At 44.0% G+C, this 26,861-nt stretch overlaps 1 protein-coding gene across 5 annotated transcripts in view; it reads right to left on the bottom strand.

The window, feature by feature from the left end:
- The window catches only part of GAK (cyclin G associated kinase), a 652,499-nt gene that overhangs the window by 248,834 nt on the left and 376,804 nt on the right, over window positions 1-26,861 (bottom strand). For all 5 annotated transcript variants that reach the window (XM_033916764.1, XM_033916747.1, XM_033916757.1 and 2 more), the window contains one exon: window positions 25,589-25,722. In XM_033916764.1, coding sequence (XP_033772655.1) covers window positions 25,589-25,722 — 134 coding nt within the window. The remainder of the gene's footprint in view (window positions 1-25,588; window positions 25,723-26,861) is intronic.

Consider the following 26,861-nt stretch of genomic DNA (forward strand, 5'->3'; position numbering starts at 1 on the left):
TAGTAAGCCAAAGCACGCTTACAGTCCAAAGTATGCAGAGCCTGTTCTCCTGGATGAGAATGAGGTTTTGGGAAAAATACAGGTAAGACAATGGACTGGTTAAGGTGAAAGTCAGAGACAACCTTAGGGAGAAACTTTGGATGTGTACGCAGAACCACCTTGTCATGATGAAAAACAGTGAAAGGTGGATCTGCAACTAGTGCATGTAACTCACTGACCCTCCTGGCAGAGGTGAGAGCAATAAGGAAGACCACTTTCCAAGTGAGAAATTTGAAATGAGCTGTGGTCAATGGTTCAAAAGGAGGCTTCATTAAGGTGGAAAGAACCACATTAAGATCCCAGACAACAGGAGGGGGCTTGAGAGGTGGTTTCACATTGAAAAGCCCCCCGCATGAATCTTGAAACCAAAGGATGAGCAGTAAGAGGTTTTCCGTGAACTGGCTCATGAAAACCAGTAATAGCACTGAGGTGGACTCTGATAGAGGTAGACTTGAGACCAGAGTTAGACAAAGAAAGAAGATAATCCAACACTAGTTCTACTGCTAGTAAAGTTGGATCGTGATGATGTAGAAGGCACCAGGAAGAAAACCTGGTCCACTTCTGTTGATAACATTGAAGAGTGGCCTGCTTCCTGGAAGCATCAAGAATAGAACAGACAGGCTGAGAAAGAAGAGAGTGAGTCGAGCTCAGCTCGAGAGATACCAAGCTGTCAGGTGCAGAGACTGCAGGTTGGGATGTAGAAGGGACTGCTGATTCTGAGTAAGCAGAGAAGGAAACACTGGAAGAAGTATGGGTTCCCTGGAACTGAGTTGAAGAAGAAGGGGGAACCAATGTTGCCTGGGCCACCGTGGAGCAATGAGAATCATGGTGGCTTGTTCCCTCTTGAGCTTGAACAAGGTTCGCAACATGAGAGGTAGAGGAGGAAAGGCATAAAGGAAGAGATTGGTCCAATCCAGGAGAAACGCATCTGCTGCCAGACGATGAGGGGAGCAGAGTCTGGAGCAAAATTGGGGCAGTTGATGATTGTGAGGAGCCGCAAAAAGGACCACTTGAGGAGTGCCCCAATGAGTGAAAATGAACTGGAGAGTCATGGGATCGAGAGTCCATTCGTGAGGTTGGAGAATTCTGCTGAGATTGTCTGCTAAGGAATTCTGTTCTCCTTGAATGTAGACAGTTTTCAGGAATAAATGGCGAGCTGTCATAGAAACATAGAAATAGACGGCAGATAAGGGCCACGGCCCATCTAGTCTGCCCACCCTAATGACCCTCCCCTACCTTTCTCTGTGAATAGATCCCACGTGTCTATCCCATTTGGCCTTAAAATCAGGCACGCTGCTGGCCTCAATCACCTGTAGTGGAAGACTGTTCCAGCGATCAACCACTCTTTCAGTGAAAAAGAATTTCGTGGTGTCACCTCGCAGTTTCCCGCCCCTGATTTTCCAGGGATGCCCTCTTGTTGTCGTGGGACCCTTGAAAAAGAAGATATCTTCCTCCACCTCGATGCGGCCCGTAAGATACTTGAACGTCTCGATCATGTCTCCCCTCTCTCTGCGCTCCTCGAGCGAGTATAGCTGTAATTTGTCAAGCCGTTCTTCATATGGAAGATCCTTGTCGCCCAAGACCAAATCTATTGGGCCTCCTGACACAACAGACGAGAGCCCGTCCCACCTTGTTTGTTGATGTAGTACATTGCAACTTGATTGTCTGTGCAAAGTAGTAGTACTTGAGGAAAGAGGAGATACTGAGAAGCCTTGAGGGCAAAAAACATCGCTCTGAGTTCCAGGAAATTGATGTGGTGCCTCTTTTCCTGGGCAGTCCAAAGACCTTGAGTTTGGAGATCGTTCAAGTGAGCTCCCCAGGCATACGGGGATGCGTCTGTGGTGATGACTAGATGATGATGAGGCAGATGGAACAGAAGACCTCTGGAGAGATTGGAAGATTTCAACCACCATTGCAGAGACTGTCGAAGAGACGATGTCACAGATATGTGTCGCGAACAAGGATCCGTCGCCTGGAACCATTGGGTAGCTAGGGTCCATTGAGGAGTACGCAGGTGAAGACGTGCGAATGGGGTGACATGAACTGTCGAGCCATGTGACCCGAGTACCATCATTTGTTTTGCAGGGATGGAAAGCTGTGGAAGCACCTGCTGACAGAGATGAAGAAGGGTCTCAAGGCGGTTGGATGGAAGAAACGCCCTCATGAGGACAGTGTCCAATATCACTCCAATGAACTGAAGTCGCTGAGTGGGGATGAAATGTGACTTGGGCAGGTTGATCTCGAAACACAGAATTTGGAGAAACAGGATGGTCTGGTTGGTGGCAAGAACCACTTCCTGAGATGAAGGAGCCTTGATTAACCAGTCGTCCAGGTAAGGGAAGACTTGGAGATGGTGAGAGCGTAGAAAAGCGGCCACCACAATGAGACATTTTGTGAATACCCTGGGAGAGGAGGCCAGACTAAAGGGTAAGACTTTGTACTGGTAATGACAGCGATTGATCATGAAGCGGAGGTATTGTCTGGAGGTCAGATTGATCGCGATATGTGTATAGGCCTCTTTGAGATTGAGGGAGCATAACCAGTCGTCCTGAGTGAGAAGAGGATAAAGTGTGGCAGAGAGAGCATTTTGAACTTCTCCTTGACCAAACATTTGTTGAGATCCCTGAGATCTAATATGGGTCTGAGGTCTCCGATTTTTTGGGGGACCAGAAAATAGCGGGAGTAGAATCCCTGCCCTCTCTGATCTAGAGGAACTTCCTCTATGGTGTTCAGAAGAAGGGATTGAACCTCCCGAAGCAGTAGGAAGGACCGAGATGTGTTTAAAGCAGACTCTTTTGGAGGACTGTGTGAGGGAAGAGTCTGGAAACTGAGAGAATAGCTGTGGCGAAGGATGTTTAGAACCCACTGGTCTGAAGTGATGAGCTCCCAATGGCTGAGGAAAATGGGAAGACATCCTCCGATAGGTTGAGGCAGAGGAGAGGATGGTGGAAAACTGGCTATGTCCTGGAGAATGAAGTCAAAAGGGTTGAGTAGGCTTAGGTTGGGCAGGTGGTTTTACTGGTTGCGGCTGTTGAGAACGAGGCTGCTGGCGTTGCTGCTGACGTTGTCGCTGAGGTTGCTGATGAGCAGGTGGAAGAGGACGAGCAGAGTAGCGGCGTTGATAAAATGATTGCTGGCGAAAAGGTCGAGCAGGCGGAGGCTTCTTTTTGTTCTTCAGTAAAGTGTCCCAACGAGTCTCATGTGCAGACAGCTTTTGTGTGGTAGTATCCAGAGAGTCACCAAATAACTCGTCACCTAAGCAAGGAGCATTGGCAAGGCGGTCCTGGTGATTGACATCAAGTTCTGAGACCCTAAGCCAAGCTAAACGCCGCATAGCAACAGCCATTGCTGTAGCTCTAGAGGTCAGTTCGAAGGTGTCATAAATAGAACAGACCATGAACTTCCGAAGTTGTAATAAACTAGAAGTATATTGTTGAAATAAAGGTAGTTTACAGTCAGGGAGATACTTCTCAAAAGAGGACAGTTGTTGGATGAGGTGCTTCAGGTAAAAAGAGAAATGAAAGGCATAATTACCTGAGCAATTGGCTAGCATAGCATTTTGGTATAGATGCTTGCCAAACTTATCCATGGCCTTACCCTCTCTGCCAGGAGGGACAGAAGCATAGACACTAATGCCTGCAGTCTTTTTTAAAGTGGACTCTACAAGCAAAGATTCATGCGGGGAGGGGGGCGCTAAAGAGCCCGATCAATATGGAGGCTTGAGTCACGAGCTCCCGCCTACAGCCCCGGTATTTCTAACTTTTCACTCAATATCCTGTGCTTTAATTTGCCATTACGATGCCTCAACTAAAGCAGGGTAAGATCGAGGCTGCTTTTGCCGGCTCCTCCGGTGCTAAGCGCCCGAAGCAAGATTCTCCGACGCCTACCAAAGGGGAATCGTCTAGGCCACGTGCCGACTCTGAGCTTACAGTGTCGGAGCAGTTGCAGTTGATATCCAACATGATGTCCGAAAGCAAAGATAATATAAAAGATATCAAGCATGAGATTATGAATCTCACTGAAAAGCTTTCGACAATGGATACTAAGCTGCATGTACTGGAGAAAAAGTGTATGATCGTTGACGAGATTGCTTCTAATCAAAAAATGGATCGCAGAGCTCTGCACGCGCTGGAGAATCAGCTTGAGGATCTGGGTAATCGTGGTCGGTGCCATAATTTACGTCTGAACGGCCTCCACGAAGGAGTTGAGGAATCTAACGCATGTAAATTTTTTGAAGACTGGCTACCTAAAGTCCTCTCCCTCACATTCGGTAGGGCCTTGGAAGTTGAGAGGGCCCACCGGGTGCCGACTAAAGCCCCGAGCGGCTCTCAACGGGCGAGACCGGTGGTGATGAAGCTGCTGCGGTTCCCTCATGTAGCCATGATTCCGGAAAAAATGAGATCCATCCATAAAATCGAATGGCAGGGTCAGTCCATATATATTTCAGCTGATTATACCAAAGCCACAGCAGAAAAACGTCGCAAGTTCTTGGCCTTGCGCCCTCGTTTAAGAGCTACAGAGGCGCACTTCGGCCTTCAAGATAACATATCAAAACAGAACCAAGACTTACACCGATCCTGATGAGGTAGATCGCTTCCTGAAAGAGCAAGAAGACCTGCAGTGAATGGATACTTGACTAAAATTGCAATTTGGTACTGTTTTCTTATCTCCCTGCTTCTAACAAGGTGTGCATTGCAGTTTGAGCAGCAGCTGTAGTGCTACTCTATTTTGATTATGAGTGATGAGTTATTTATCCAATATATTTACTGTGTTCTACCATTTTGAGGTTCTGCGGGGCTATTGGGGGGGAGGCTGCTGACTCTTCGCCTTCATGTTGTGGGTCTCTTCCCCTCCATAGGCCTTAGGGTCGCCTTTTGGGCGGGATGGTTACAAGGCTTGTGTCTTGTGGGTGGGTGGGAGTTGGGGTGCATGTATGAGTGTGTGTATGGGGTTTTTCATTCTTTCATTAGAGCTCAGCGGTTTTTTCTTTTTACCTATGGCAGCATGCAATTGCGGATGGTTTCTGAGTGCACTGTACAATCTCTCTTTGCAGTACTGTATTCGTTGACCTTTTTACTATGGTATTTTGTAATGTGTTATCTCTGAATATTAGAGGTTTAAATCACCCTATCAAGAGGAAGAAAATGCTCTTGTTCTGTAATCACCACTTAGTTCAGGTGGTCTTTCTCCAATAAACAAAATTGAATATGCTTGAATCAGCTAAGCTTAAGCGAGATTGGGTCTCTCACTGGTTTTTTTCTCCGGCCGTTTCTTCTAAAGGTAGTGTGGCTATTTTGCTTGCTAAACGTCTCCAATATAGTATAATTCGTTCAAGTTTCAAGTTTTATTTCACATTTGATGAATCGCCTATTTCAGAATTCTAGGCGATGTACATAATATAATAAAGAAACTTTAACCTAATTACAATAAAATCAATTGTGACTGACATGAGAGATAGGGAAGGAGGGTAAAGTTACAATGGGGAAGAGGAAAAAAAACAAAAAAACCAGGGAAAAACGAAAGGTAGGGTAAAAATTTTTCAAAGCATTTCTTGCATATTTGTTTGAGCCAAATCAACAATTTAGAGGAGAAAATTAGTTAAAGACGTCCATAAGTTTAATTATAGATCAAAGGCGTCCTTAAATAAATGAGATTTTAAAAGCTTTTTGAATACTAGGATATCACTTTCTATTCTAATATAATGGGGAAGGGAATTCCACCATTGTGGACCTGCAACAGTAAACATGTCAGCTCTTCTCGTTCCAATGATTTTTAAAGAAGGCACAGTTAATAAATTTTGATTAGATGAGCGCAAAGATCTTTGGGGTTTGTATGGGATAAGTGATTTTAAAATAAATTGTGGTTCACTAAATGTGAGGGACTTAAAGATTAGGAACATCAGTTTGTAGAGGATCCTATGGTTAACTGGTAACCAATGCGTGTCTATTAATAATGGGGAGACGTGATCGAATTTTTTTGCATTATAGATTAATTTTATGGCCGTGTTCTGAATGATTTGAAGTCTTCTTTTTTCTTTTTGGCTGATATTTAAAAATAGGGCATTACAGTAGTCGATTTTGGCTATGATGAATGAATGGATTAAAATCTTTAAAGAGGAAGGATAGAGAAATTTAGAAATAGATCTTATCTGTCGAAGTTTGAAGAAACATTGTTTAACAATGGAGGAGATGTGTTCGTGATAAGATAAATTATTATCAAATAGTACTCCGAGAATTTTAACTATGGGTTCCGTGCTGATAGGTATATTATTAATAAGAAAAGGTTTTATAAGTGAAATATCTTTTTTCCATTTACATAGGATGGATTTGGTCTTGTTAATATTCAGAGCTAGTTTGTTTGAGTTCAACCAGTTATGTATTAGTTCTAATTTTTGATTAATGGAGAAGATGTCAGTGTCGCTTTCAGGATCTACGGGATGAATCAATTGAATATCATCCGCGTATGAAAATGGGATAAAACCTGTTGCCTGACAAATTTCTAGTAGTGGTGATAGAAAAATGTTAAATAGTAAGGGAGACAGAATGGATCCTTGTGGGATTCCAAAAGTTGAGGTAAAGGTAGAAGAGTCTTCATTATTAAATCTGACGGATGAAGTTCGGTTGTTGAAATAGGATTTAAACCATTTTAAGACATTCCCGGTTATTCCTTTTTCTTCAAGTCTATTTAGAAGTAGGTCGTGGTCAATTGTGTCAAAGGCGGCCGAAATATCTAAGGAAAATAGGATGACAGATCTATGATGGTCTAAGTAGTATTGAATATTAGATGTTAAACCTATTAGAGAGTATTCTGTATTATGAAACTTTCTAAATCCAGTTTGATGTGGATGTAACGCGTTTGTTTTTTCGAAGAAGTCCAAAAGCTGGTTAAATACTAGTTTTTCTGTAAGTTTGGCAAGAAATGGTATGTTAGCTATCGGGCGGTAGTTAGATAACTCATGACTCCCAGGGTCGCTGGGTATCGGTAACTCTGGACACTGCTTCCCGTCGTTATACCTTTTTGGCACTCTATGCTCTTAATGTTGCGGACAAGGGGTTTTTCAGAGCCCTAGCTAAAGAGCTGTCTTCTGTCTCCACTGACTATCTTATAGTGGGGGGTGATTGGAATTTGGTCCTGGATGAGCACTTGGATCGACGGTCTCAATCCACCTACCATCCTCCACCCACACTCCCACTCCTACTTAATATAGCTAAGTCCTTTGACCTTACTGATGTTTGGCGTCTTTTTCATCCCTCAGACCAGGAATACACCTTCTGGTCAGCACCTCATGCATCAGCAATGCGTTTGGATTATTTCTTATTATCTCATTCGCTCATCCAATCTGTTCGCTCCTCTTCCATACTTTCCTGTCCTCTTTCTGATCATTCTGCTATATCTGTGTCTTTCAATCTTTCTGCTTCTCCTTCTCCTACCTCTACCTGGCGATTGAATATTGTTCTCTTGGCAGATCCGGACTTCCTGGCTCAAGTTGAAACCTGGACCACAGATTATCTTCTTGATAATGACACCCCGGAGGTGACTTGCCAGACCCTTTGGGATGCTTACAAGGCATACCTAAGAGGTAAAATCATAGCTTATACAGCTCATATTAACAAAGAGCGTAAAAAATTACTTACTGATTTGGATACTCAAATTAAATCGCTGGAAGTCCGATATCATACCTCTCCCACTGCCTCTGATTTGTTGCAGATTCGCAAACTCAAATTTCAATACAACTCTATTCTTTGTGAACGAGCTGGCATCTTGTTGCTACACGAGGGGGCTTTATATTATGAACATCGTAACAAAGCGGGTACGTTATTGGCCAATTACCTTAAACAGAAGAAGAGAGCTAATCGCATCAAAGCCCTTAAGTCTTCTGGATCCCTTATTACTGACCCTACTGCCATTGCGGATCATTTTCGCTCCTTCTATGAGCAATTATACACATCGGGAGTCAATCCTTCCGAGGAGGACTTTTCAGTTTTTTTTCAAGATCTAAATCCCCCTCTCTCCTTCTTCTCCTCTCCTGTATTTCTGCCTTTCTTTCTGTCTTTCTTTTTCCTCGGCTGTCCACCCATTCTCCCTTCCTTTTACCTTCCCTGTGTCCACCACCACCCCTTCACTGCTCCCCTTATCCAGCAGCAGCCCTTCTCCCTTTTTTTAATCTCTCCGCTGTACAGCAGCACCTCTTTCCTGTCCCCCTGTCAAGCGGTAGGCCTCCCTTCCTTTTTCTCCCCCCCCCCGGTCTCTTCCCCTGTTCATCAGCACCTCTTTCCTGCTCCCCTGTCCAGCAGTAGGCCTCCCTTCCTTTTCCTACCCCCCCCGTCTCTTCCCCTGTCCAGCAGCAGCACCCCTTACCTCGCGTCTGCCCTCTACCGACAGCCGCGGCAGCCTGTAGGCGCCGACAGACAGCCTCCGCGCCGCCCGAAGCCGACATCCGCCTTGGGAGAGAGAGATGCATGGAAGCACGCATGCGCACTCCTACCTGCGGGGACCTACAGCGCACGGAAAACGGGAGCACACAGGTAAGAGTGCGCATGCGCGGCTTAGGCTTTTATTATATTAGATGACATTAAGGTCACCAGAATCACAGATGTCCACTACACCGGGGAATCCCTTTGGGTAAATTTGGCCAGAGGGAAAGACAAATGCCTGTATCTTGGTGTAATATACAGACCCCCAAGACAACAGGATGACCTAAATATGGAATTAATTGGAGATATAGAGAATATCACCTTGCGTGGGGACACAGTATTGTTAGGTGACTTCAACATGTCTGATGTGGATTGGGACATGCTTTTCTCTGCTTCCGGCAGCAGCAGGAGGCTATTAAGCTCTATGAATGGAGCAAGACTCAGGCAACTGGTGTTGGAACCAACAAGGGATCAGGCAATACTGGACCTGATACTTACCAATGGAGAAAGTGTCACAGAGGTCTCAGTGGGCGACACATTGGCCTCCAGTGACCACAACATGGTATGGTTCAATCTCAGGAAAGGTTTCACTAAATCTACCACACTGACCAAGGTCCTCAAATTCAAGGACACAAACTTCAAAGAAATGAGAGACTTCGTTCACCAGGCGCTACAAAGCCAAGCAGAAACCGATAACGTGGAAGAAATGTGGTCGATTTTGAAAGCCACCATACAAGAAGCAACAAACCGCTATGTTAAATCAGTAAGTAAACGGCGAAGGAACAAATAGCCATAGTGGTTCTCTGCGGAGATTTTGGACCTCATCAAGGAGAAGAAAAAAGCATTCATCTCTTACAAACAATCAGGGAAACAGGACTCTAGGGAAGTCTATCTGGCCAAGTCAAAAGCAGTCAAACAGCAGTTAGGGAGGCCAAATTCCGCATGGAGGAGTCTCTATTGAAGAACATCCAGAAAGGAGATAAATCCTTCTTCAGATATATCAGTGACAGAAATAAGAACTCATGCGGGATAGTGCGTCTTAGGAAATCAGACAGAGACTATGTAGAAGCGGACTCGGAAAAAGCCCAACTGTTAAATGAATACTTCTGCTCAGTCTTCACCCGCGAGGCGCCAGGACTCGGCCCTCAGCTACAGACAAGGGTTGACGTAGATGACCCGTTTAGTAATTTCGAGTTTACACCCAGCGAGCTGTCAAAGCTTAAGGTTAACAAGGCAATGGGGCCTGACAACCAGGGTGCTCAGGGAATTGTGTGATGTCTTGGCGGAACCGCTATCCGCGCTCTTCAATCTCTCCCTTAGTACGGGTAACGTCACGTTGGACTGGAAGACGGCTAACGTCATTCCACTCCACAAGAAAGGCTCCAAGATGGAGACAGCAAACTACAGACGGGTGAGTCTCACATCAATAGTGTGCAAACTAATGGAAACGCTAATCAAACGCCAATTGGATACGATCCTGATCGAGGAGAATCTACGGGATCCCCGTCAACATGAATTTAATAAGGGGAGATCCTGCCAATCCAACCTGATCAGCTTCTTTGACTGGGTGACGAGGAAGCTGGATGTTGGGGAGTCCCTGGACATCGTATACCTGGACTTCAGTAAATCATTCGATAGCGTACCACACCGCAGGTTGCTGAGCAAGATGAGTTCTATAGGATTGGGCGACTCATTGACGAAATGGGTTGGGAACTGGCTTGGAAGTAGGCTTCAGAGGGTAGTGGTGAATGGCACCCCCTCCGAAATGAAGGAGGTAATCAGTGGTCCTGGGCCTGATCCTATTCAACATCTTTATAAGAGACTTGGCAGAAGAGCTGCGAGGTAAAATAACATTATTCGCCGATGACGCCAAACTAAGCAATGTAGTGGGCAAAAGCACAACAGACATCAATTCAATGTCCGACAACATGATGCATGACCTACTCCTACTGGAGCGCTGGTCTAGGTCCTGGCAACTCAGCTTCAATGCCAAAAAATGCAAAGTCATGCACCTGGGCAGCCAAAATCCATGCAAACCTTACACCCTTAATGGCGAGATCCTAACAAGAACTGAAGCAGAACGAGACTTAGAGGTGATCGTCAGTGAGAACATGAAGACTGCCAATCAAGTGGAGCAAGCTTCATCCAAGGCAAGGCAAATCATAGGTTGCATACGCAGGAGTTTCGTCAGCCGTAAGCCTGAAGTCATTATGCCATTGTATAGATCCATGGTGAGGCCCCACCTGGAATACTGTGTGCAATTCTGGAGGCCGCATTACCATAAGGATGTGCTGAGACTGGAGTCGGTCCAGAGAATGGCCACCCGGATGGTCTCGGGACTCAAGGATCTCCCGTACGAGGAACGGCTGGATAAGTTGCAGCTGTACTCATTCGAGGAACGCAGAGAGAGGGGTGACAGGATCGAGACATTCAAGTATCTCACGGGCCGCATCGAAGTGGAAGAAGATATCTTCTTTTTCAAGAGTCCCGCGACAACAAGGGGGCATCCGTGGAAAATCAGGGGCGGGAAACTGCACGGGGACACCAGGAAATTCTTTTTCACTGAAAGGGTGGTTGATCGCTGGAATAGTCTTCCACTTCAGATTATTGAGGCCAGCAGCGTGCCTGATTTTAAGGCCAAATGGGATAGACACTTGGGATCTATTCACAGAGAAAGGTAGGGGAGGGTCATTGGGGTGGGCAGACTAGATGGGCCGTGGCCCTTATCTGCCGTCTATTTCTATGACCGTCTCATCCATAATACCTCAACCAGACATAGAAAAACTCACAACCCATTCACACACTCGCCAATCAAAGAAATTAAACGGAAAAAACCTCTATGCCAGCCTCCTGGCCAATCAAGCAGCGAGACTAGATAGCTAGATCTCCAAGCTACTGATAACTTCAGATTACAAGTTATTCAGAAAAATAAAAAACATACTCTTCAAAAAATCCCTGAATAAGTCTTAACATCACAAATTCCTCCTTCCTTCCTCCTGATTCCCCAAAACTACCTGCCCTATTCTTTACCTTCACTAGCCATGACCACTGATCTTCAGTAACAGACCAACCATCATTTTTTTGTAATCCACCTTGAACCGCAAGGTAATGGTAGAATAAGAACATAAGAAGTTGCCTCCACTGGGTCAGACCAGATGTCCATCGCGCCCAGCGGTCTGCTCCCGCGGCGGCCCATCAGACCTATGACCTGTGAAGTGGTCCCTGACTATTCCTATAACCTACCTCTATTTCTATCTGTACCCCTCAATCCCCTTATCTTTTAGGAATCTATCTAAACCTTCCTTGAACTCCTGTAGCGTGCTCTGGCCTATCACAACCTCCAGAAGCGCGTTCCATGTGTCCACCACCCTCTAGGTAAAAAAGAACTTCCTAGCGTTTGTTCTAAACCTGTCCCCTTTCAATTTCTCCGAGTGTCCCCTTGTACTTGTGATTCCCCACAGTCTGAAGAATTTGTCCCTGTCTACCTTCTCTATGCCCTTCAGGATTTTGAAGGTTTCTATCATGTCTCCTCTAAGTCTCCGCTTTTCCAGGGAGAATAAATAGCCCCAGCATTTCCAACCTGTCAGCGTATGAAAAGTTTTCCATACCTTTAATCAGTTTAGTCGCTCTTCTCTGAACTTCCTCAAGTACTGCCATGTCCTTCTTGAGGTACGGCGACCAGTACTGGACACAGTACTCTAGATGAGAGCGCACCATTGCACGATACAGCGGCATGATGACTTCCTTCGTCCTGGTCGTGATACCCAACATTCTGTTCGCTTTCTCTGAGGCTGTCGCACACTGTGCTGATGCTTTCAAGGTTGTGTCCACCATCACCCCCAGGTCTCTTTCAAGGTTGCTTACCCCTAGCAATGATCCCCCCATTTTGTAGCTGAACATCGGGTTCTTTCTCCCTACATGCATGACCTTGCATTTCTCTATGTTAAAGCTCATTTGCCACTTTTTTGCCCACTCTTCCAGCCTCGTTAGGTCCCTTTGCAGGTCTTCGCAGTCTTCCGCGGTTCTAACCCTGCTGCAGAGTTTGGTGTCATCCGCAAATTTAATAACCTCACATTTTGTTCCCGCATCCAGGTTGTTAATAAATATATTGAACAGGAGCGGTCCCAGCACCGACCCCTGTGGAACTCCGCTCGTGACCCATTGCCAGTCTGAGTAGTGGCCCTTTACTCCAACCCTCTGTTTCCTGCCTGCCAGCCAGTGTTTGATCCATCGGTGGACATCCCCTTGCACCCCGTGGTTCCACAGCTTCTTAATCAGCCGTTCCTGGGGTACCTTGTCGAAGGCTTTTTGGAAGTCAAGGTAAATGATGTCTATGGATTCCCCTTTATCCATCTGGCTGTTTATTCCCTCAAAGAAGTACAGTAAGTTCATGAGGCACGACCTTCCCTTGCAGAAGCCGTGCTGGCTCGCCTTCAGCTGTCCATTGTTTTCTATGTGTTCGCAGATGCTGTTCTTAACCAGTGCTTCCATCATCTTTCCCGGAACCGAGATCAAGCTCACCGGCCTGTAGTTTCCCAGGTCACCCCTTGATCCCTTCTTAAAGATGGGCGTGACATTTGCTATTTTCCAGTCCTCCAGGATCCCCCCAGTTTTTAAGGATAGGTTACATATTTGGCGAAGTGTTTCCGCTATTTCATTTCTCAGTTCTTTTAGTACTCTTGGGTGGATGCCGTCCGGACCTGGTGATTTGTCGCTCTTCAGTCTGTCTATCTGTCGGAGGACATCCTCTTGGCTTGCCTCTAGTTGGACCAGCTTTTCATCCTGATCCCCACTTATGATCTCCTCGGGTTCTGGAATATTGGATGTGTCCTCTCTCGTGAAGACTGACGAGAAGAACTTGTTTAACCTGTCAGCTATCTCTTTTTCCTCTTTTACCACTCCCTTCTTGTCTCCATCATCCAATGGTCCCACTTCCTCCCTGGCCAGTTGCCTCCCCTTCACGTACCTGAAGAATGGTTTGAAGTTTCTTGCTTCCTCCGCCAGTCTTTCTTCATATTCTCTTTTTGCTTTCCTAACCACTCGGTGACATTCCTTTTGGTGTCTTTTGAGCTCCTTCTGGTTGTCCTTGGTTTGGTCCTTTTTCCATTTTCTGAACGATGTGTTCTTGTCCCTTATCGCCTTTTTCACTGCATTTGTTATCCACACCGGGTTTTTTGTTCGATTCTTTTTGCACCCTTTCCTAAACCTGGGGACGTACAGATTCTGTGCTTTGTGCATCGTGTCCTTGAGTAGGGACCAGGCTTTTTCTACGGTCTCCATCTTCCCTGAGCTGCTGCTGAGCTTCTTTCCCACCATTTTCCTCATGGCCTCGTAATTCCCTTTTCTGAAATTGAGTGCTGTTGTTGTGGTTCTTTTCACCTTTGATGTTCCTATTGCTAGCTTGCACTGGATCATGTTGTGATCACTGTTTCCTAGTGGCATTAGTACTACCACCTCCTTTGCGGGTCCCCCTAGCCCGTTGAGGATTAGGTCGAGAGTGGCATCTCCTCGTGTTGGTTCTGTGACCAGTTGTTCCATGAAACAGTCCATCATAGCCTCCAGGAATTTTGTTTCCCTCATGCAGTTTGAGTGTCCAATACTCCAGTCTATTCAAGGGGAGTTGAAATCCCCCATCACCACCACACTTCCGCTTTTGCATACCTGCCTCAATTCAGCCTCCAGGTCCTGGTCATTTGCTTCTGATTGTCCTGGCGGGCGATAGTACAGTCCCAATTTTATGTCTGCTCCATTTCCTCCTGGTAGCTTAACCCATAGTGATTTCAAGCCGTCCGCCCTTACTGTTGTTTCCATCCTTGTTGAAGGAATGGAGTCCTTTATATATAGCGCTATTCCTCCACCCTTCTTGTATGTCCTGTCTCTCCTATAGAGCTTGTACCCTGGTATGACCACATCCCAATTGTTGTCCTCGGACCACCATGTTTCTGTGACTCCAATTATGTCTAAGTCCTCCTTACTGGCTATGACTTCTAGCTCTCCCATTTTGCTTCTTAGGCTCCTTGCATTAGTGTATAGGCAATTTAAGTCCCGGTTGTTTACCTTCCCTATTGGTTTTCCTCGTGGTTTGGTGCTCTTGCCGACCCCCTCATGGGCTGCCAGTCCCCGAACCTCGTTTCGTTCATCCTCCTCTAATGTAATGTAAAGTAATCTCTGATTCTGCTTCACTGTGCTGTCTATTCCCTTTCTTTTATCTCCTCTTCCTGTCCTATATCCATCTTTCAAAATCAACTTTTCCTTCCTCCTCTTCAAATCTGTCTAGTTTCTGTCTCTTTTCTTCCCAGTCATTCATGGGCACCATCATGTCTTTTCCTTATATGGGTACCTTCTCTTCCCTCCCCATCACTCCTTCCCCTGTCACAATCGCCCTTGTTTTTTTCCCCATCCCTATTTACAAAATCTGGCCCTCTCAAACATCAATCTACCTACTCACCTCCTTTCTGTATTTCTTTCTCCCAGCATCTACCCTCTCCATCTGCACTTCTTTCTCCCAGCAAATCTAACTGTATTTCTACCCTCTCCCCCAGTGATAGAGGGAGAGGGTAGAAACACTCTCTTCCTCCCACTCTCCTTCCCTGTGATTGGGTATATCTTGCCTCCTCTGCCTGTAGTCAGGTATCTCTCTCCTCCCTGATCTCACTCCCATCCACGGTCAGGTATTTCCTACTTCCTCCCCCCCCCCCCCCACCATGATTAGTTATCTTGCTCACTCATGCCTCCCTATCTCCTCCCCCCCATGTTCAGGGATCCCTATCTCTCCTTCCTCCCTCTCTCTCACATGTAGTAAGGCATCTCTTTCACCCCTGTGGTTAGGCATCTCTCTCCTCCTTCCCTTCCTCTCCCCCAGTCAGTTATCCCTTTCTCCTTTCTCCCTTCCTCCCCCCTGACCTTTGTCAGGTCTCTTTCTCTCTTCTTCCTCCCTTCCAAGGTGAAGTCCCATTTGTCTCTCATTTCTTCCCCTCATGGTCAGGTATCTCTCTTTCTTCCCTCACTTCCTCCCTCTAACCTTTCATAGCCTTCAGGCAGTGATAGGGATTAAAGCAGAGCACTGCCAGCAAGATAGCCGGCTCCAGTCTCTCATGGCCTCTTCACTCCCTGTTGCATCGGAACAGCTGATGTAACTTCTTGTTCTAGTGTAGCAGGGATTGAAGAAACTGTGAGAGACTGAAGCCAGCTAGCCTGCTGGCAGTGTTCTACTTTAATCACTAAAACTGTTGGCAAGATTAAAGTGAAAGTGGGAAGGAAGATATGATGGACCACGGTAGCAGTGGCAGCCACGGGTGGAGGCAAGTGATGGGTGGTGGCAAGGACATTCTTATGGGAGGACAGTGGCAACAAGGGTAGCTCTCTGGGGGAGGGGGGAGTGGCAGAAAGGCATTTCTCCAGGGAGGGCTATGGCGGCAAGGGCAGCTCTCGGGGGTGGAAGCAGTGGCAGAAGAGGCAGCTCTCAATAATTACTTCCGGTGGCCAACCCCAGCAAAAGAAGATTTGATGATAGGATAACAATGAAAGCAACATTAGCAATTAAATTCCTAGCGAACAGGAAATAACCTGCTACCGGGAGCTGCCCCAACGAAAGCCAGCCCTTCCGCTGCAGGGGAAGGACATCGGGCTGGCATGGGAGACTTGCTCCGCCTCCCGACGCTCCCTGCGGATTAAGTTTTCAACTTTCGGCCTCTTCAGAGCAGCTCCACTGCTACCGGGAGCTGCCCCAACGAAAGTCAGCCCTTCCGCTGCAGGGGAAGGACATCAGGCCAGTGTGGGAGACTAGCTCCACCTCCTGACGCCCCCTGCGGCTCTAACTTTGAACTTTCTGGCTCTTCAGGGGGTAGGGTTGGTACTAATAGACCTAAGGGTTGTTGCCAAGACCGGACTGTACTGCTAAGGAAAAGCTCTTAATTAAGACTTGTCCAAGACAAATTGAGAGACCTGAGCCATAAGAGCTATCTCCCTCAACATAATCAGTACTATCCGAAACTGACTACGAGCAATCTGACTAGGGTCAATTTATAACCTAGAAATTGGGAGTGCTAATGTCAATTTATAATTGTGAATCTATAATTGGCTAAACTGGATAAATCCCCAGGGGGACTGTTTGGCCTTGATAAAATAGAAATATAAACCAATTGAAAATGTTAATGGACCTCAGTATGAGCTCTTGGAATGTAAACGAAGGATTTCTGAGCTCAGGCAGCAACTCATGGGTGACCAGCACTAGGGAATGACATGGGGAAAAAATCTGTCCCCGTCACTGCACTGTCCCCGGCCCACCATCCTCTGCACCGCCCCGTCACCGCCGTTCCCTTCACCGCCCCGTCACCGCCATCCCTTTTACCGCCCCGTCACAGCCACTGACATCCCATTCACCGCCCCGTCACCGTCCCCGCAGCATCCATATAAGCCTCAGTACTGCGAAACACCATGAAGACAGAAGAGAGTTCTGCCACTACTACTACTGCACTGAGAATCTGTTTCAGTGCCTCTGCTCTGTAGTAAAAACCGAACATAAAATAAATCAATTAACTTGTCTTCCCTTTCAATGACGTGTCCCCCATGCTCACCTATAGCTCGAATCAGGTCAATTGTGCACACTAAAAATGCAGGAGGATCTGGAACGTGAGCACAGGCAGGCAGTGATACAAAAACAGCAGACATCCGACCGACTGCAGTGTTCAGCCATCTCCCTCCCTCCATCTCACCTTAGATGTAGAGTATGCCGGCTTTCTTTTTCGCCCAGCCGCATTTGTGGGTGTTCATTTGTTCAATATTCTCCTCTGATGCAACCGGAAACAGGAAGTTGCAAGAGAGGAGAAGATTGATCAATGCAAGCGCGGCTTGGCGAAAAAGAAAGCCGGCATACTCTACATCAGTGGTTTTCAACCTTTTTACACCCGTGGACTGGCAGAAATAAAAGAATTATTTTGTGGACCGGCAAACTACTAGGACTAAAATTTTAAAACCCTGTTTCTGCCCCATCTCCGCAAGCTCGGCCACCTCAGTAACTATAGAAAAATAGACAAATATAGACAGCAGATATAAATTCTCAAAACTGACACATTTTGATCACTAAATTGAAAATAAAATCATTTTCCTACCTTTGCTGTCTGGTGATTGATTTCATGAGTCTCTGGTTGCGTTTCCTTCTGTCTGTGTATCCTTTCTTTCATTTCTTTCTTTCTGCACTCAGGCCCAAGAATTGTCCCTTTCTATTCCCTCCCTCTTTCCTTCCTATGTCCTTAGTGCCCCCGGTGCCTCCTTCCCATGTCTTTAGTGCCCCCGGTGCCTCCTTCCCATGTCCTTAGTGCCCCTTCCTGTCCTTAGTGCCCCCAGTGCCTCTTTCCCATGTCTTTAGTGCCCCCAGTGCCTCCTTCCCATGTCTTTAGTGCCCCCAGTGCCTCCTTCCCATGTCTTTAGTGCCCCAGTGCTTCCTTCCCATGTCCTTAGTGCCCCTTCCTGTCTTTAGTGCCCCCAGTGCCTCCTTCCCATGTCTTTAGTGCCCCTAGTGCCTCCTTCCTATGTCCCTCTCACTGCCTTCCACACTTTGTCCCACCCCCACCCCCGAAGCTTGCCTGCCTGCCTGCCTGTGCCTGTCTACCTTTCTCCCTCCCTAGCCAAAGCCAGCCTGCTGCCTCCCTGCCGCTCAAAAAAAAAAAAAAAAACCCTCCGTCCTTTTCCCCTTCTCTTACCGCCATGCTGCAGCTGCTAAAGCCGGAAGTCTTCTTTCCGACTCAATTCTGAAGTCGGAGAGGACGTTCTGGGCCAGCCAGGCAGCGATTGGCTGGCCCAGAACATCCTCTCTGACATCAGAATTGACGTCGGATAGACTTCCTGTCGGCTTTAGTAGCTGCAGTATGGCGATAGGAGCAGGAGAAAAGGAGAGGCTTTTTTTTTTTTTTCTTTGCGCGGACCGTCAGAAATTCAACCGGCGGTGCTCTTCCAATTCAAAGGTGAGGTGGAGGGAGGGAGATGGCGGGGACCGCGCGATCTTGATTGCCTCACTGTGGGGACAAGTCCATTCACCGCTCCACGGGGCGGTGAATGGCCTTGTCCCCGTCCCGCAGAGGCCACTATTTTTTCTTCCCCGTTTTGGCGGGTTACCCGTGGCTAAATGTGGCTAGCCGCGGGTAACCCGCCACCGTGTCATTCTCTAACCAGCACCAGACAAAAGTCTAAATAAGCACTGCCACATACATCATCTGGTCCTAAATGTGCAAATCACGCAAATGAATAAAGTGGTAAAAAAAAAATCAAAGTCAGTCACACCTAGGAAAATATAACTTAAAACTATATAGGCTCCCAAGAATCTGCCTTGTGAATATAATAAAGTGCATAAGTGCAGTTGAGTGCAAAATGCTGTAGATGATACAAACTGGAAAAATTAGTAAGAAATACACTCTAAGATGAAAAAACCCCTCAAAATATCTTAATATCTTAATAAATATGTTAATAATGTCACATAAACCAACTATAAATCTTAATAAATAAGTTAATAGTATCATACAAATAACCTGTAAATGCATAAAGTTCTTTTGCAAAAATTCATGAAAACAGTGAGAAGATCAAAAAGCAGAAATGTAAAAACTTCCTATGAAACATTCATAAATATTCTAATAATTCATAAATTCCTCAAAGTCATTCATAGTGCTTATAACAATCCATCTATCTGCAAGCAATTCATAATGTCACTTCATTCGTAGAACATTCTAGTCAAGAATCGCAATGCACTATCTTATATCAAAACTGCTACCACTCAAGGAGTACTTAGCTAATCCAGTTTGAAAAAAAAGGTACTGCCACTCTATTTATAATAGTGTCAATTTGACCTAGAAATTGGGAGAGATAGAGAAAACAATATAGTTACTGGGACAGGAAGGAGAGACATAAATCTGCAAACATGAATCTCCTATTGATACTACTAATCTATTTAATAAACGGTAGCATTAAGGATGTTAATTCACTCTATCCACAACTAAACTTAGTCCATTAGGCTCATTACTAACCAACAGGAAGACAGAGCAAATCATATTAAAGTAATTACAAGCAACGGAAGACATCAACGTATCCTTACAAAAAGGGCAAGGGAAGTAAAACCTATTAGAACCACCACATCTACAAGACCTATCACATCCACTGCTATTCTTTGCGCATATCTTAATACTAGATCTGTAAGGAATAAAGCTTTTTTAATCAAAGACTGGATCATTAGCAAACAAATAGCCTGTCTTTTTCTAACGGAAACATGGCTATTTTCCGAAGAGGATCCAATAATAAATGGCCTTCTACCAGATAATTTTAAAATACACATGTTAAATCATGATGACAGAAGAGGGGGAGGATTAGCAGTGATTTTTAAGGAAGGATTTGAATTTGAACTATTGGATACCAAAATGACCAATCAATTAGAAATATTAGCCTGTAAAATTAGCAATAAGGAACTAGAAGAATCCCTTTCTTGCATGTTATTTTATATCCCACCAAAAAGTGGACAAAAGCTAGAGAGGACTTCTGCGAATTTGTTCTACATAATTCGTTTACTCCTTCATATAACATTATTGCAGGAGACATAAACGTACACTTAGATGAAGAAGACAATCCAGAGGCGAAAGATTTTAAAAACTTTCTATCTTTGCTTAATTATAATCTCCATGTAACCATACAAACACATGAAACAGGCCATCATCTAGATGTGGTAGCTATGTCCACAATGGAGATACTAGAATCGTCCATTTCTCTATCGGACAGTACTTGATGTCATGATATCTGGTCTGATTACTTTACTTATTATTTTACTTTAATCTTGTCTTGTCTAAAATCCAAGACACACCCAAGGATAAAAAAAAGAACATCTAACAAGGGTTCATATCAATCCAGAGGAATATTGGTCACAATATGAATTACGAGAGGAGATAGAAGGGGTCGATTTCTGGGATCACTGGATGAAAACAAGCAAATCCATTTTAGACGAAATTGCCCCTAAACGAAATAGCAAAAGCTGCTCAAATAAATACAATAAATGGTTTGACACAACTTCTAAAAATGAAACAAGTAGTAAGACAATTGGAAAGGATCTGGAAAAAAACAGGAAAATTGTCAGATCCAACTGGAGATCCAACATAAAAATCTACAATTTATAAAAGAAAAACATAAAGCTTTTTACTCATCCAAAATTGACTCATCCAACACTAGCTCGAAAGGAATCAATACAAAAGAACTGTTCAACCTAGTTACGAACTTATTCGACACCACATGCTACACTCAATCCACGCATAATAGTAAGCTACCTTCAGCAAACGATCTAGCACAGCATTTCGATTCAAAAATTAAAAACCTAAGAAATAACTGTTCGACAAATGATATATATGCCAAAATTTCTAAATGTTCCTTCTTACTGTATGTACACCAGCCATATATGGTAGCATGCAGGTGACTCGGTCAGTGACAGGTTGTTGTTGAGACTGTAACAGATAAGATCTCTCGGCCCATCTTGCAAGTTTATATGCTCTTTTGATAGTTAACCACGGATACCCTAATGCTAAAAATCTTTGTTTTAGAATGTTAGCTTGTATTTCAAACTCAAAATCTTTGTTTTAGAATGTTAGCTTGTATTTCAAACTCATCTAATGTGGAGCAAATCCTTTAGATGAGCATTTTGAAATTTTGGCATATAATGCAGCTTCATGACATTTTTCTTTTCTTTTTTAATTATTTATTTATATAGTTTTACATTTTCATCAAGCATAACAATCTTGACAAAGGATCAGAATATGCACAGATAGGAAATAAAAATTAACATATGCATAAGCATAAATGTATAAGAAATACAAAACAATTATTCAAAACATGGAAATAAAAAATAATAATACATTCCACTGTAATAAGAAAATTATCCTAAATAGAGTAACAGTCCTGGTTATCCACGCTACAGCCGATGGTCAGGTCATAAATCAATGGACTAAACCAACCCTTCCTTTGGTCCTAAAAAATCTATTAATTGTTTAGGCTCAAAAAAAAGAAAATTTTTATTTTGATAGGAAATAAAACATTTCGCTGGAAACTTTAAAAAAAAAGTAGCTCCGAGGGCTATTGTTCTGGGCCGCAAGGCCTAAAACTCCTTCCTACGCCTCTGAATTTTTTGTGATAGATCTGGAAAAATCCTAACATTTGAGCCCAAAAATTTATCATTTAAATGGCATAAATATAAACGTAAAACATATTCCCTATCACTTTCCAGAGCTAGAGTCAGCAAAAGAGTAGTTCTATCTGTAACCACCTCAAGAGAACTCTCCAAAAATAAAGACAAATCTACATTGTCCTTAGATGTTTCCTTAGGGGTCGACTCCCCTTGAGGTCTCTTTATATCCAAGTAATAAGCCCTAACAATTGGAGGTAAATTTTCCACAGGAATGGCTAGGACTTCACGAAAATATTTTCTTGCCATCTCCACTGGGGATCGACTGGACATTTGGGAAAATTCAAGAGTCTCAAATTATTTTTTCTAAGTGAATTTTCAAAATTCTCCAATTTGCGTGAAATAAATGATTTTTCCTTTACCAATTCCAACTGGACAGTCTTTACTTCATTCATATTTTCTTCCTGTTTCTCCAATTTTTCAGTTAATTTAGATAGATGTAAACCTTGCTGTTCCACTTTGGAATAGATAGTTCCATAGTCATTTCTAATTGTTGAAAGACTCAATTTTAGGTTGGCGTCCATTATAGATATGGCCTGCCACAGTGCCTCCATATCAATCTTTGCAGGTCTTTTCAATTCCCCAAAGCCTATGTTGTTCCCAGTAGAAGTTCCTCTCACCTCTACTTCACTGGTGGTGGGGGTTAATTGGCCTGCCACAGTGCCTCCATATCAATCTTTGCAGGTCTTTTCAATTCCCCAAAGCCTATGTTGTTCCCAGTAGAAGTTCCTCTCACCTCTACTTCACTGGTGGTGGGGGTTAATTGGACTTCCAAGCCAGCACCTTCCTCCTGTGTTTCCAGTGTTGGCTTCCCTCTTCTGCAGGAATCCAGACTCCTCTGGGTTCCTGCAGCTCCCTGCACCACCAAACTTCCGGGCTGGGGAGGAGTTGACCTTTGCTCCAGACTCAGAATCGTCCAGAGTACTCCAGCGCCGAGGTCTCCTGATAGCTCCGGGCTCGCCTCCGAAATAGCGTGTCTCCACACCTGAGCAGGCAAAGGCAGCCAAAATCATCTGCTGACTTATCATCTGCGGGGCAACAGATGCCGGAGGGTTAGGGCAAACTGTCCCCTTCCTTTTCCCCATTGCGGGCCAGTCTTTATTGCGGTAAGTAAATGAAAAAAAGTCAGCGACTCTCTACCTCCTGATCAAACATCCGTCCTTGACGCCATCTTGAATCCCGGGATCTGCACTTCAGCTTCATGATATTTTTCAAGCACCACCACAATTTGCATATACTAGAGGAAAAAATTTAAAAGAAATCCTATCACCCTCTTTTTTGCGAATTACACCTACCTCCACAGGTGAAGCGACAACTGTGGGACATTTCCCCTGTGGGCATTGCACCCTTTGAAAGGTTTCCTTTGCTGGACGTTTTTTAGAAGTAAATGGAAAGAGGATTACTCTAAACCATAGTTCAACTTGTGCAACTCCACAGGTGGTATATGCCATCTGATGTCCCTGCGACTTAGTTTATATTGGTGAAACAACACGGGCCCTTAAGTCACGTCTAATAGAGCATAGATCACGCCTGAAACAGGGTGACATTGCGGCCCCGCTAGTCACACATTGTCTAGAAGCAAACCATAGTTTTGAAGATCTGAGGTTCACTGTTCTTGAAACAGTGATCTTGTCTGAAAGAGGTGGGGATATTAATTCCATCCTCCTGAGAAGAGAAAAGCAGTGGATTTTTAACTTAAAAACAGTAACCCCTTTGGGACTCAACAGAGAACTGGATTTATAATGTGGTTGATTTTTGAGTCCACATGTAAATTCACTGATATTTTGTTATTACATCTAGTAGTATTTACACAAAGCACATGACTTAGAGGTAACATCTTATGGTAAATGCCTCTTTCTGTTTGGTATTTGCTTTAACTATTAGCACCTCTATTATATCTTATATGGTATGTGTTGCAATTCTGATTTAACTACTTACGGTGATTGTATTAAAGCTCATACCTCGAAGGATTGTATCTTGTTGCTTTCAATGTAACGTCATGCCGTAGTATCAGCTATGTTTATTGTAGACATTGTAAAAAAAATTTATGTTTCGGTGTTTCACCCGAGCGTCATGACGTCATTGCGCTCTCACGAGGTTCTTTATATAGTAATCTCATAGCGAACACGCCGTACAAGCAAGAAGGTCTACAAATTTGGAAGGCAAGGTACTGTGTGTTTGTGTATGTGAGGGTTGAGGTTTGAAATGGTGCTAGCACTCTGAGTGATCAGAAACGGCAACCTGAATGAGTGGGAGTCACTTTATTGTTTGAATATTGGGTATGTGTAGGTCGTTGAGAAGCTTAATATGTGCGTTAATGGAGGCTAAGTTATTTTGTTCGTTTGAACTGAGGGAGTTTTGAATGATTTTATTTTATTTTAATTTGGTTTAGTTATTTCTTTGATTAAAGGTCCACTTAGAAAAACACAGAGTTTATTATCCCAGTAAGAGTTTTTTAAATTGATTTGTTATTAGGCAGTGGTCACTGCCATATTTTCAAGTCGCAAACAATGTGTTACAAATAAATTTCTTTCTCATAGTGGCACAACAGCAACAGCCCCCCGAAGAAGGCTATTCATCAGCTGAAGCACTCTAAATCTAGTGAGAGCATTGGGCAGTTCATGATCCCCCAACGTTGGCTCTGGCTGAAAAGCCATTAAGATAAGTGTTGTTGCTCTTGTACAAAAGTATACATCTAGCATGATATGAGTGATGAAGTCAAAATTTTAAAACAATTGCACTCCCCAGTTAGTCAGTTTTTTAATTATTTTGTCATAAATAGTTCAATAAATTGATAATCAAATAATTAAATTGATGGGTAGGAAGGAGGTTGTAAAATAAATGATTACATCACATGCATTCAGAATGAGGACTTGAAATAACATCTAAGTTATAAGAGGTCTCTTTACTCTGAATTATGCATATTTATGATACTTCAACCTCATTATAGATTTTGGGGATGAGTGCTATCTGCAAATTTGGTCATTGCTTATACGTTTAACATAAGTGGGTTAATAAATCAAATTTATTTATAATTTAAAGCACCATATGTGCAAAAGTAAAATTGTTGAATAAAGGCATTATAAATTATCCTTTAGACCCCCATCTGGTGAGTTTGTATACATTCAAGTGTGGGTTGGATAATCTATGAATTGATCTGTGTATGTAGTTTGAGTTTCACTATTTTGGTTTCTGCCAGGTACTTGTGACCTGGATTGGCCACTGTGAAGACGGGATACTGGGCTAGATGGACCACTGGTCTGACCCAGTAAAGCTATTTTTATGTTCATATGTTAAAGAGACAGATCTGAATCCATACTCTCTTCAACAACTGCTCACACCCTCAGTGCTGTTGAAGCCACCTTACTAAAAGAGCTGCCTCGTCCCCCCCACTGAAGAGCACCGTATAAGAGACAGCTGTGGTTCTCGCCAGTAGGCGAACTGTCCCAATAGCACCTCTGACCCCAATTTGACACCTACTGCATTAATGTCATTTGTCAACACAATCCTGCATCTTGACCTTGTCAAGCATGGCATTCTCTAGCACCAACCAACACCCAAAATATCCGTACTCACCACCTGAGACTGTCAGAGGCACCCTTACTGCCTTAAGAAATAGCTTTCAAAATTTCCTTTTGCTTTTATTTCCCTTGAACTCAGAACAATCCAGGCAGACAGGATCAGATAGGGATAGAGAGAGTATGGGAGCAGCAAGTTGGGGGGAAGACAAGGGCATGAAGGCATATATTTGAGACCCTTCCTAGGCCAGCAGTCTCATAAGATACACACTGCCTCAGGACTCCAAACACACTAAGAAAGACAACTGTCTCAGAAAAATTAGACTCCCTCTTCTCATATACATTAAGTAACATAAGACCTTATTTGTGTTCTTTGGTTCAATGACATACTGAAAATTGAAAAATAATTATACCTTTTATGAGATGGCCAAATTCCTGGTGGACAACGCTTCATGCTAAACATGTAAACTGCAGCCTCAGCAGTAGTAAAGAGATGACAGAAGCACAAAAAAGAGCACACAACCACTGCAGATGCAGCTCTTCCATCCTTTAAGGCAAAAAGATTTGTTTAGAGTTAATTAAAATTTGCATTGTTTGAAACGAACGATAAATTAGGGCTTACCTGCTAAACTGCTTTCCTTTAGTCCCTCTAGACCAGTGCAGAAGGGTTATGCATTCCTACCTGCAGATGGAAACTGAAAATTACTGAGTTTTACGTAAGCCTATAAGTGGTGTCTAGTAAGTCCCATGAAAATTGGTCTACAAACAGCCAAGCAGATCCCCCCCCCAAATGAGTGAAAAGAAAACATACAGAACAAACCCTCCTTTTATACTTCCGCATCACTGACCAACAGGCCAAGGTTTCTGCGCTGACACTGCCTAGCACCTGTTAATATCAGAGTAGCTTGGGCAAGGTTGACCTGGGAATTTCAAGCATCCTCATTACTTTACTGCATTCCTAATTTTTTTTCCTGCATATATAGAAGGTCCAAATAACAAATCTCTTGCAGTCCAAACTGCATGAAGCAATCAGCATCACCACCATGAGAAGACAAGAACAGACTAATATAAACCTGGCGGGCTTTGTACCAATTTAGAAGGACTAAAGGAAAGCAAATTAGCAGGTAAGCCCTAATTTCCATAGTGTCCCTCTAGATCGGCACAAATGGGAAATACCAAAGAAGTGACTATTAAGGGTGGGACCCTCAAAGTCATGCTTCCAAAACCCTCACCCCAAATGCAGCATCTTGATTGGCGTGTACATTCAGCCTGTAATGACAAGCAAATGAATGAAGAAAAGAACATACCACTGCTTCAACAGGTGAAACCAGGGAGTGTTCCACCCATGAAGCCACCTGAGTCCCGAATGAGCCTTTAAGAATGATGGAACAGGTTTATCCTTATGGAAACAACTAATATTAATGTCTCCCTAATGCAATGAGCAATTGTAGTTTGGGATGTAACACAAATAGTCGATCACTGTGCAAAAACTCCAGTATCATTCGCAAATACTAATGGAGAATCTTCCAGACATCCAAGTAATGCACATACCTCTCCTCCTCTAACCCAGTATGATCACCTAAAACTGGGACGGAAATCAACTGATTCACATGAAAAGCCAACACCAATTTAGGGAGGAAGAAAAGAACCATTTGGAGCAGCACCTTGTCCTTAAAGAACATTATG

Source organism: Geotrypetes seraphini, chromosome 1, assembly GCF_902459505.1.
Source record: "Geotrypetes seraphini chromosome 1, aGeoSer1.1, whole genome shotgun sequence".
Lineage (NCBI taxonomy): Eukaryota > Metazoa > Chordata > Amphibia > Gymnophiona > Dermophiidae > Geotrypetes > Geotrypetes seraphini.